Source organism: Pelodiscus sinensis, chromosome 16 (genome assembly GCF_049634645.1).
Source record: "Pelodiscus sinensis isolate JC-2024 chromosome 16, ASM4963464v1, whole genome shotgun sequence".
NCBI lineage: Eukaryota > Metazoa > Chordata > Testudines > Trionychidae > Pelodiscus > Pelodiscus sinensis.
The window spans coordinates 34344418-34356840 of NC_134726.1; the positions used below are offsets into that span (position 1 = coordinate 34344418).

The window sequence follows — 12423 nt, forward strand, 5'->3', positions numbered from 1 at the left end:
GCTGTAAGTCAACAGGACCACGGCAGGGCAGCCCGTGGTCTGACGCTAAAGCAGGACAAGGGTAGCTCAAGTCATTGCTGTTTATGATAATGCCTTGGCGCTTTCAGATAAGCTTTCCTCCTCTACCTGGAAACAGAGTGAAGAAGGAGAGAGTGACTTGCTCAGCCTTCAGAGACAGGAAAGTAAAGCCCATGGGGACATCACATTAGAACATAAGAACGGCCAGACTGGGTCAGGCCAAAGGTCCATCCAGCCCAGTATCCTGTCTGCTGACAGTGGCCAATACCAGATGCCCCATGGCCAATACCAGATGGACTTAACCGCCATGAATTGATCTAGTTCTTTTTTAAACCCTATTATAGTCCTAGCCTTCACAGTCTCCTCAGGCAAGGAGTTCCACAGGTTGACTGTGCGCTGTGTGAAGCAGAACTTCCTTTTACTTGTGTTAAACCTGCTGCCCATTAGTTTCATTTGGTGGCCCCTAGTTCTTATATTATGGGACCAAGTAAATAACTTTTCCTTATTCATTTTCTCCACACCACTCATGATTTTATAGACCTCTATCATATCCCCTCTTAGTCTCCTCTTTTCACAGTTCGGATCTGGGCATAAGGGAAGCCAGTTTGCCTTTTGTTGGCTGCAAACAGCCAGAAATCATGTTTGCAGCTCAACAGCTGCCTACGTCACTGGACGTGATGTTGGATTCCTGGAGCTCTGAGGAGCCATAGGTGAGCGGAAAGGGGGCAGGAGGCAGAAGCCAGGCTGTACTTTGGCAGTCTGTCTGTCCACATGAATGACTCTGCCAAGTGAAAAACCTTAGCGCCGGCTTAATGATCAATTCCCACAAGCAGCTAATCACTTACTGACTCAGTGATTGTGTCTCTGACACTCTGCAGCTTTCTCTGGGACTGGACAGGGAGCAGCAGGACGATGGGCGACAATTCCACCACTGGATCCATTGCTCCTCTGCAGCAGTTCAATGTTGCTGACATTATTGTCGTGGTGGCTTATTTTGCCTTGAACGTGGCTGTGGGAATATGGGTAAGAGGGGTTATTGTTTAAGTTAATTTGCTGTTATGTACTTGGGTCTTTGCAATTTCTATCTCCTCGCTCAGGGCTGGCTTCTCAGGTGCCACACAAAAGGATCGGGAGCCGTGGCTTTGAAATCCTCAGTGGTTTATTGCTTTGTTTCACTGTTGCACCTTAGCAACGTGGCCTTCTGGACTTGAACCTGCGAGGTGCTACATGTACTTAGCTTCTATTCGCTCCATCCCAAAAGGTCCCAAAGTGTTTTGCAAAGTAAGACCCTGATCCTGCAATTTTGTCTTCCTGCCTGGTTTTGATTGCAAGATCATAGGGTCTACACTCCTGATCCTGCAACCTAGCAGACTCAAACAATGAAAAATGACTCCTTGTGCAAGTAGGGGTTGCCGGATTGGGCCCCCGGATCTCTCTGGTGGATTGCAGACATCTGTGGCTTGATTAGCAAGAGGCTTCAGCTCCAAATGACTTTCAGGGATTGCTGAGCATTTTAATAATTAGCTTGCTCCTACATATCCTACATCACAACAGGGTGGAAGGGGAAATTTTGGCCCAGGGAAAGCTCCGACTTCTATAAAAAAATGTCTTGGCTGCTCAACTCTTCTCTGAAAGACCTTGCCCCAGAAAACTGCGGAGACCTTGGTTTATCTGTATAGAAAGGGCTGAATCAGCCCAACTAGAATTTGAACCTTGCAGCTTTCAGCACAGGTGAAGAAGGAGCCTGCCTTGGAATGTGTCTGCTGGGATCTTTTGCTCCTGGGATGTGATCGGGGGGTTCTGATCTGGAAGAGGTCAGAGAAGTTCTTAATTTTTTTCAGAGCATGACCCATGTTTTAATACACAATCTGTTTCATGGTCTCCTCCCCTCCCATTCATAATGGCACAAACCCATGCCCTCCCTCCGGGTCATAATGGAGTCTTCTAATTCAGGTGCTTCTAAGATGGTGGTTCCCAAACTTTTCGGCATCATGCCCCCTTTTTGACTTTTGGGAAACCCTCACACCTCCTCCCTCCAAAAAAAAAAAAAAAAAAAAATAGCAGCAAAACTTGTTGAGGAAAAAAAAAAAGGTTGCTCTTTTAAGAGCAGAGCAGGCATTGCCCTTTTAAGGTGGCCATTTTGAAGTCTGCCCAGGATGCTCCATCCCCCCCCCTGCGTGAGCTGCATGGACCAGGCTCTTTCTTTGCAGGGGGGGCTAGGTCACCTCACTCCCCCCCCCCCCCCCGGAATTTCCCAGTTTGGGAACCTAAGTTCTAAGAGATCAATTGAGTTACTGGTCTAATCTTAGTTCCAGTGTGCCCAGGGCTACTCTCTGTAGGTGTCAAAAACTGTAACATCCAAGGCATAAAGCAAAGATATGATAACCAGCCCCTTCCAAGATTGCTTTTATGCTATTTCCCCTTGTGCCTTTAGCTTTAAGAGCTAAGAATGATTTCTGATCATGCTTATTGAGAAATGCGGCTGAAAGATGTTCAATGGAAGTACGTGCTTAAAGTTAAGCATGTGCTTACGTTTTTTAGGGGAGGGAGTAATCCGTGTCTTTCGTGGCTGAGTCTTAAGAAGGTCAGGATGCAAGTCAGGGGCGGTCAAAGGGAGCCAGTCCAACAGATCCAGCATGAACAGACTGTGACAGACCCAGGGCAGCTGGCTACAATAGTCTGGTGGCAGGCAGACATACCAGCAGGCGGGTGAACAGTTTTCTGTTTCCTGAATAAACTGCCCAAGACTGCTGCCACGTAATCAAGGCAGGCAGGCACCTGAGGCTAGTTAAGAACTTGCCTGAGGCAGCAGGCTGATCAGGCACCTGCAGCCCATGAAGGTCTGTGGGGCTGCTTTAAAAGGTTTCCCGGAGGCAAAGGGAAGGACAAGAGTGAAGGACTGGGAGGGGGGAAGTGCGTTGCTGGAGAGCTGAGAAAGGCAAGAGCGTTTGTGCTGAAGCAGGAAAGAGTCACTCAGGTAGTAGGGGAGCGTTTGGGGACGTGGCCCTGGGAAAAGCTGCTGTATTGGGGCTGGAGAAAAGCCCTGTCATTTGCTGCTACCTAGGGTCCCTGGGCTGGAACCTGGAGTAGTGGACAGGCCCAGGTTCGTCCCAAACTTCCCCATGCCACTATGGAAGGGAGACACCCTGTCCTACCCGTTGGGGGCCGGATCTGTCCGTTGGTTAATCCACACACAGGCGTGCCCTTAGGAGGAGGATCTGTGCTCACAAAAGCACACCCCTCTGCCACTAGAGCTGAAGGGGAAGCTCCATTAGTGGTGGCAGCATTGGAGGCCTGTTCTAACATCCATCTCAGCCCCTCGGAGAGCTCCCATTGACTTCCCATGGGGTTGAGCCAAACCTCCGCACAGGCAGGGTTCTCCGTCTCAGTCGGCCTCCAGCCGTTGGACATGAGCTGGTTGGAGTCCATCCGTTGTAGCATGGTGGTACATCCCGGCCAAACCTTTCTGCACAGGGCTGAGGTTGGACATGCCCATCTGCTGGGATTCCATCTCTCTGAGGTTCCTGTGTGGCTACTCAGGCCTGGTGGGCTCCATCCTGCCCAGGAAGCTGTTCCCTGTGTCATACAATCATATGGCAGGGGACTCGGGAGATGGGTTCTAATCCTGGCCTGGGCCTGCTGGGAAAGTCTCTTTGCCTCAGTTTTCCCATCTGTAAAGTGGGGCTAATGCGGCTGCCCTGCGTGAATCTCTCTGCAGTGTCGTGCGGAGTAGCTCTAGATCAGAGTGTGGTGGTGGTGGTATAATCCTGCCGCCATCATGTGGCTCTTGCTAGCCATCCAAAGGCTCCTGCCCCTGGCTCGCTTTCCAGGATGGGTTGATGGGAGCAGGGCTGGATGGTTCCCACGCTGATCTGTGCTGCCTCTCAGTCCTCGTGCAGGGTGAACAGGAATACGGTCAGTGGCTACTTCCTCGCTGGCAGGAGCATGGCATGGTGGCCTGTAAGTAGATGCTCCTTCTCTCTGCCTCTCGCTCTGGCTTCTGTTTGGTCCCTCTATGCAAGACAGTTCCCAGCAGCTGGGTCCCACCCTGGGAGTCTGTGGCAGAGCCATTGCTCCTGTGAAAAGGCTGGTAGCTGGGTCTCCGGGATAGAGGTGACCCGTGTTGTCCCATCATCCCCTTCAGTGCCCCAGGAGATGGAGCTGCTAATATCGCTCTTCATCTCTTCTGCAGGGTAGGGCTGCCTTGGTACTGGCTTGCCACAGGGCATGCCCCTAGTGTATTACTTAGTGATGAATCACAGACACTTTGGATCGTGCCCCATAAAGCACAACGCAGGAATACACTGGCTTCCCACCCAGGAGGCAGCATCAGCCTACCCCTGCCTGATTGGAGCCAGGCACCATTTCTTCCATTTCCTCCTCCCTGCTGTCCTTCTGTGGTCGGATGGGTCCTGCCCACCAGGTTTCAAAACCCTGATCATTAGGATCTGTCCTTATCCTACCACTGCATCTGACCCTCTTAGGAGATTCCCCGTAGGCCCGTCTAAGCTTGGGTAAGGGCATTCGGAGCAGGGTTGGAGAGCTGTCCCCAGTGTTCCCAAGCATGACCGGTCATGACTGTGGTGTAGTGACCCTGCACAGTCATCGGTGGCCCCCGATTTTGTTACACCCAAAATATTCCTCCCGCATTTTGTGCTTGTCTAGAAAAGAGAGTTGTTTGACCCCCTCTTCCCTCCTCCATGCCCCTTCCGTACTGCTCAGGTCTGGGCAGCATTGCCCGGGAACAGTGTTTCTGCACGGCAGCAAATGCAGCGACATGTGATTTTCTGACAAGTGTTTGAATGAGGAAAGGAAGCGCTGGGCTCCCAAATGCCTCCCAAGCAGGGGCAGCAGGTGATGTTCCAACTGGGGAAGGCAAGGCCCAGCCCCGCCCCTTCTCCTCGAGGCTCCGCCCCTTCAGCAACTTTTCCACCCACATGGAGCCAAGCCCTGACCGATCCTTACCCAAGCCTTCCTGGCCACCTGGAGAGTTGGGGCTACTGTGCTGTAGCCCTAGTCGTCCCCGGCGGCCGAAAAGCCGGGCTGCCACACCACGGCCCCAGCCTTTCCTGTCAGCTGGGCAGCGGAGGCTGTTTTGGGAAGTCAATGCCTTCCATGACCTGCATTACCTATCAGCCATGCTCCCAAGGATAGCGGCCTTGTGCGTGAGCTCAGGATTAGCTGAGAGTGCAAGTCCCAGGGTGCCTATTGCAGCCCATAGACCAATGTTCCCTCTTATTTTTCCCACCCATGTGCAGATTATTCCATCCATGTGCAGAATAATTTTATGTGCACCGAGGCATGTGCACCAGCAGTAGAAACAAACACCGAGCTGTGGCTGCTCGGCTAATCAGCTGGGCGGGATTTGAATCTCTCCGCACGAGCGCCCAGTTTACAGGGAACGCTGCCATGGGATCTTTAAATCTGGAAGCTACCCCAGGCCTCCTGACTACAGGAATTCATACGCGCCTTCCCGGCTCTTAGGCAGAGGAGCAGGTGCTCGGAGCTGGCTGGGCTCTGAGGACAGTGAAGTTCTCGACACGTGGGGAGATGAGAGCCCGCGGGGCAAGGAGATGGTTTGAGTGGCTCTGTGTTGTGTTAAGTCCTCACTTCTAATGTAACAGAGGAAAGCCCTCAGCAGGGGAGCTGGAACGGTGCCCTTGTCTGGACTGCGGCTCTGCCTTCTCTGGCGGCTGCATCAGCCCTTCCAGCTTCCACGCGGCTGCCACGCTGGCTCCTTGCAGTTTGCAAGCGCTGACGCTGGCTCTGTGCCGTCCAGGGGAACCCTGTTCGAAGCCTGCTCAGTGGACACGGTTCCACTGGCAGCAAAGATTCAGCCACCGTCTGCCGCTTCCAAAAGCAGGTGCTTGCTCTTGCCTGATTTTCGGGGGTTGCCATTGGTGTTTCTACAATACAGGCGATAGCACACCAGTTGACCTAATCAGAAGATACCATATTTTCCGGCGTATACGGCGACTGGGCGTATAAGACGACCCCCTAATTTTCTAGTTAAAACATAGGTTTTTGTCTTATACTCGCCATATAAGACTACCCCCCCTTAAGAGGCCAACCGGCAGCGCCCCTCCGCCTCCCCGGCTTTGCTCCCGGTGCCTCTAGTCGGCTGGAGACCGTCTCCAGCAGACCAGGGACACCGGGAGCAAAGCCTCTGAGGATGCCAGCAGCGGGACAGCCGCGGCGCGTCTGGGCTGCCCCGCTGCCGGAGCCCCTCCGCGGCTTTGCTCCGTGTCTTCCTGGTCTGCAGACCAGGGAGACGCGGAGCAGCTTTTCTCGACCCGGAGTACACGGGCGGCGGGACCGTGAGGTCCCGCAGTCTGTGTCCTCTGGGGTGAGAAAAGCCCCGTTCGTACCTGCAAGTCGGGGACTGCCTGTATACACGGCGTATAAGACGACCCCCGATTTTTGGGGGATGTTTTTTAGCATAAAAAGTCGTCTTATATGCAGGAAAATACGGTAAGGTTCTTGTCCCGGAACCAGGTGACTCAAGAATTTTGCGAGGCCCTTTGGGAGAACCGAATTCGGCCTTTCAGGCTTTCCTTGAGATAAAGGGAACAATGATCAAACGGAGAAGGAATCAATCAGAATTGCAAAGGCAATAACGTGGTAGAGGCACATTGTGACGGCGCGTTGGGGGTTCCCCGTCTCCTGCACCCCGAAATGGCACAAACAGACTGCACCAGCCAGTGGAATTGAGGGTGGTTTATTGCTCCTCCAGCACAGCGCAGCACAGATGTAATCTGGTTACAGGAACTGGGGCTAAGAGGCCTCAGTGCCCCCCCTTTGAGATAGGGGAGTCCCAGCCCCCTCCCCAGCTCCTTATACCCTGCCTTCCAGCGAGGAACTAACTCACCCTCTTCCAGCCCTGCCCCCCAAGCCAGGGCAGCATTCCACCTTCCTTTGTTCCTCTCCATGGGGGGTGTCTGGCCACTGGTTCAACAAGTTTGGCCTTACCTCTGCCTAGTGAGGCTTTCCCTGCTGGGTCTTGCTCCAGACAGCAGGGGTCACCACATCCCAGCAAGTACCCCCACTACGTCACACACATATGGTACTATACAGCATACCGCTTCCTAGATTAACACACTCACACCCTGCCTCGGTCACCTGGTGGCTAGAGACGAAGGACCAGCCTCACCTCTGGCCTGCCAAGCGAGTCTGGTCCAGGTTCCTTCATGCTCAAGTGCAGAACTTACAGGTGCAAGAGCTAAAATGCCATAGAAAAGCTATAGAAGCTAAAACAAACACATACACACGGTGGTTTGCCCTTCCTGTTAACCCTGGCCACTATGTGCCCACCTTCTGGGTCCAGACTTAATTTCCAAACCCACAAAATGTTGGGGTGCGCTTGCTTACACTCTGGGCTGGCAGATGTAGTAGTGACCATTAGCTCCGCCTCTCCTATGTCTAGCCTAACTGGTTATTTCTGTGGTGCACCTGTTGAGTTTCGAGGGCATGAACTTAGGTCGCCATCTAAGCCAAAGGTCTAATTTGCTTTAATTCATCCTCACTTAGCGAAGCGAAAGGTCCTGTACGCATGAAGGCCAACTGGCTATAGCTCAGGATACACAAAATGGCCCATAGAATCCTTGCGATATGGCCAAAAATGCTCTAGTCCAAATCGGTACATCTGCTAAGACAAACCCCTAAGAGACGGTAACTAAGGGTATGTCTACACACAGTTAATTCGAAATAACAGCTGTTATTTCAAATTAACTTTCCTAGTGTCTACACAGGCAAACCGCTATTTCGAATTCAGTTCAAAATAGCGGGGTGCTTAATTCGAGTTCGGTAAACCTCATTCTATGAGGAGTAACGCCAAACTCGAATTAGCTAATTCGAAATAAGTGCTGTGTAGACGCTTATTCTGAAATAGGAGGCCTCCAGCCTTTCCCAGTTTCCCCTGGTGGCTACTCTGGGCCAAACCAGGACAACTCTTCTGCTCCTTCCCCCCCACCTCCCAGCCTCCCACCCCACCCTGGAGCCCTTAAAGGGGCAGAGTCTGTTTGGCCACAGGGCCTGTGCCAGCTGCAGGCCTGCCAACCCAGAGCCCTCAGGCACTGCCCCGATGCAGGTGCCAGCATGAGCCAGCCACCCAGTGCCAGCCAGCCCTCCACTGCTCCCCAGGACCAGTCTGGCAGCTCCCAGGAGCTTGCCAGGGGACAGAAAAGGCGGGCGCCTTTCTGGTCCAGTACGGAGATCATGGATCTGATAAGGAGCAGCGGCAGGCCTATGCCAGAGCCATAGCGGGCTGCTCCCAACCAGGGGCAGACCCAGACCCTTTCCCCTATTTTGACGCCCTGGACCGCATCCTGGGGGCTCAGACGGTCCATGCCCCCCAGGTGGTCATCGACCCTGGGGCAGAGGGCCCTGACCAGGGCACGGAGGAGGAGGATGACGGCCAGGAGCCTGGAGGAAGTCTGCCGCACGCCCAGGAACCCCAAGCCATCTCAGCAAGCCTGTCGCCAGTGTCGTCCGAGGCCAGGGAGGCCTCAACATGTGAGTGTCATCACTGTCCCCTTATGCGGGGCGGGAGGGGGAGGGAGCCCAGGGACTGCGTGTGGTCCTTGCTGATCACGGATCACGCAGCAACCTGTGCATGTGCCGCGCCAGCCAGGGCATGTGGCCCCAGCTGCCTGCCACACAGGCCCTGGCCTGTTACCCACACGCATCTGTGTATGAAGGCACATGACATGCTCCTGACCCCGGGGAGAGACACTGCACAATGCCCTCCCTTCAGGAGCCCCCTCTACGCAGAGGCAGGGCACATCTCCCTTCCCCCCACACACCCACACTAAATACAGCACAGGGGCATGGGTGCAATCCTGGGCCAGCTCACACTCCTGGGGATAGCAGGACATGATGGTGCGGAGACCTGCCGTCCTCGCCTTGCAGAGGGGGGCTTCACCCACTGTGTCCCCAGGGATAACTGAGCAGGTCTCTTGTTTCTCCACAGCTGCACCAGCTACAAGTGCAGGGCGCACCACCCCGCCCAGGACAGCCTCCCGCACCCGGGCCAGCAGGAGGAGTACCACCGGCAGCACCTGGCACTATATGCCAGGCAGGTCCGCTGCCAGGAGCCCTGGGTGGAGGATGACCTGGGCCTGCGGCGAGAGGGCTTGCGGGAGCTGCTGGAGCAGGGCCGTGCCATCCGTGACCACCTGCAGACCCTGGTGCAGAGATTGGTGCCTGCTGCAGCTCCAGCCCCTGTGGCTGCCCCCACTACCGCTCCTCCTCCTCCCACTCCTGCTCCCCCTCCCCTCTGGGGATGCCAAGGCCTCCGCACGCGCAGTGCTGGGAGATCGGAGGGCTGGCAAGATCCCCAGCCCTGAGCTTCTCCTCCCTCTTTCTCCCCTTGTCTCCCCCTTCCAGCTCCCTCTTCCCAGGTGTTCCCTTCCTGTCTCCCACCCTCTTCTCCCCCCCCCTGCCTCCTTTCCCAAATCTCATCTGGGTTTCATTCCCCCCCCCCCCCCCGAGTTTTGTTAAATAAAGAGTATTTGTTTATGAGAATATGTGTATTTTATTTGACATCAGGAAGGGGCTAGGGAGGGGTAAGTGGAAGGACGTGAGGGAGGAATGAGGCACAAGCCCCCAGTGGGGAGGACCAGGGAGGCTCTGAGGGCTCCTCAGGATGGATGCTCTCCTGCAGGGCCTCCTGGATACTGATAGCCCCCCCCCCCTCCCCGATGGGCATCCCGCATGGCAGCCTGCAGCAGGTGCAGCCAGGCTGATAGCAGCGCGTCCACGAGATGCACCAGAGTGCCCAGGGGCAGCTCTGGCTGCATGTTGTAGAGTGCTGTGGTGTCCTGAGTGAGGGCAACCAGAGCACGCAGAGAGACAAATGCTTTGCTGTCCCTCAGCGAGGCAGGCAAGCAAGCAGGGACACCTGAGAATCGTGTGTGTGTGTGTGTGTATGTGTGTCTTTAAGCACACGCCTCAGGCAACAGCCACACAAAGACACTCCTGATCTGATGCCCTACCCCTGACCTGGTTCCGGCCGGCCTTAAATCCGATTCTGTGTCCACTCAGTGTGGACGCAGTAGTTTGAATTAGCAAAACACTAATTCAAACAGCATTTTGTGTGTAGACATGTTAATTCGAATGAACTATTTCGAATTAAGAACTCGAATTAACGCTGTAGTATAGACAAACCCTAAGTGAGCCGCTTGGCCCTACGGCAGGGTGGGGAAACTCCTTTGTGGCGGGGGCCGCCTACCCACAGAAAAATCAGTCGGGGGCCACACAGAAGCGAGAAGCCGAACAAACCCTCATTGATGTGGCCCCCGATTGAGGAGGCCACTTCTCTCAGTCCCCTTGTACATCAGAACCCAGGGTGCCCGCCTAGTAGATTTGTTTGCTCCAGGCCCACAGGGGTGGGAGCAGCTGGAGCGCCAGCACGGGCTCCCCAAGGCTGGGAGGGAGAGCCCTGAGTCTTGGGGGGGCCAGATCCAGGCAAACTGGGGGCTGCATCCGGCCCCCGGGCCTGAGGTTCCTCCCCCCTGCCCGGTGGGCCTCACAGCAGAGAGGCCGATGCCTAGTGAAGCTGTGCCCACTAACGGCACCTCCTTGCTTTTGGCCTGCAGATTGGAGCATCCCTCTTTGCCAGCAGCGAAGGATCCGGGCTCTTTATTGGCCTGGCTGGGACTGGCGCGGCTGGGGGAATCGCCGTCGCTGGCTTTGAATGGAACGTGAGTGGCTTTGCCTTATTAAGCTAATCAGTCGCTGGAGCCAGGAGGAGCAGGCAAAGCCTGGCACACGTAATAGGGCATGTACTGTACCTGCAGGTAACCCCATTAGGGCGGCTGCTAAGCTCTCTGAATCCCTTTATTGGTGGGGCCGCACATAGATGTTTAGGAGCCTGCTATCGTCCCTAGTGCTTTAGTACGGGCTCATGCTTCCGGATCCAGAGGTCCCAAGTCCACCCCTGCAGAGATCCCAACTGGGTATATGATGGGAAAGTGACAGACATGAAACAGGCTCACGGGTTTCCCAAGCATTTCCCCAGAAGGCCACTGGGCTCCGGCTCCCGTAAGGCCTTAGGTTGCGAGAGATGCCGTGCTGAAGAGTGAACGTGAAATCTCTGGTCATCTGTGGAGTCAGGAAAGTGCAGCGCTAAACACGGAGAAGGGGCGTTGCATCAGGCCATGTGTCCACAGGGGAGTTCTGTATGCCCCCCCCTTGATTCCCTCATGCTGTGCCACTCGATGACCAGCGTGTGCATCTCAACTCAAGCTCTCTGCATGGGACCCGGTGACTTTGCTAATATTAAGCTGGAGGCCCTGCTGTGGGCAGAACTGTGGTTTATCGGACTGTGCTGTTGCCCTTGCTTCTCTCTAGGCTACCTATGTCCTGCTGGCGTTGGCCTGGGTGTTCGTGCCAGTCTACATCTCCTCAGGGGTAAGCCGAGCTGGAGTACATCAAACATAGCCAGAGAGCCCGGCGTTCGTAGTCGTGACAGATGCAGTCGCCGGCTGTCACTCAGGGCCGGATCTATGTGAGCCCTATCCTGGGGTGAACTCTGCTCTCTTTGCCCGAGCCTGCTTGAAATCGACCCCACCCCTGTACTGGCCATAACCACCCTGCGGGACGGGATCCAGGGCTCACACTGGGACAGGTCTCCTTCCATCCAGTAGAGAGCAGGGGGGTAGGTGCGTGCAGTCGTTCCCGGCAACCCCTGATTCCCCACTAAAGCGAGGCTGTTAGAAATGTTCCTATTTCTGACCGTACTGATACGGTGCCTGCAATGAAAGGAGGCCTCCCTATTGCAAGCTGAGCTCAGCCCCTAGACTTACTGGTTCATTTCAGGATCTTGGAGGCTGCAGGGGAAGGGGCTTCATAGCTTTGGCAAGGGCTATGGTATAGGATTCTAGTAAGACTGATGGGCTGCATCTAGCTTGGCATGATTCTCCGGAAATGCTTTTAACAGAAAAGTTTTCCATTAAAAGCATTTGTGGAAAAGCACGTCTAGATTGGCAGGATGCTTTTCTGCAAAAGCACTTTTTGTGGAAAAGCGTCCGTGGCCAATCTAGACGCGCTTTTGCGCAAAAAAGCCCCGATCGCCATTTTCACAATGGGGGCTTTTTTGTGGAAAACAAATCTCAGCTGTCTACACTGGCCCTTTTGCGCAAAAGGGACTTTTGCCTGAACGGGAGCAGCATAGTATTTCTGCAAGAAGCGCTGATTTCTTACAGCAGGAAGTCAGTGCTTTTGCGGAAATTCAAGCGGCCAGTGTAGACAGCTGGCAAGTTTTTCCGCAAAAGCGGCTGATTTTCCGGAAAAACTGGCCAGTCTAGACACAGCCATGTTGTGCAGCATCCTACGACTAGCTGGGGCAGGGCTGGCCAACCAGTGGCTTGTGAACCACATGCAGCTCTTCTCCCCCCCTTAAATTGC

General features: G+C 54.6%; 1 protein-coding gene across 4 annotated transcripts in view; it reads left to right on the forward strand.

The window, feature by feature from the left end:
• Window positions 1-718: 718 nt before the first annotated feature.
• SLC5A10 (solute carrier family 5 member 10) overlaps window positions 719-12423 on the forward strand; it is a 106337-nt gene continuing 94632 nt past the window's right edge. Inside the window, exons 1-4 of one of the 4 annotated variants that reach the window (XM_075899778.1) lie at window positions 727-1041; window positions 3907-3978; window positions 10614-10718; window positions 11368-11427. In XM_075899778.1, the coding sequence (XP_075755893.1) occupies window positions 931-1041; window positions 3907-3978; window positions 10614-10718; window positions 11368-11427 (348 nt within the window). In that variant the 5' untranslated portion in view covers window positions 727-930. Of the gene's footprint in view, window positions 1042-3906; window positions 3979-10613; window positions 10719-11367; window positions 11428-12423 lie in introns of those variants that run through there. The other 3 variants (XM_075899779.1, XM_075899782.1, XM_075899781.1) reach the window with 3 other exon arrangements.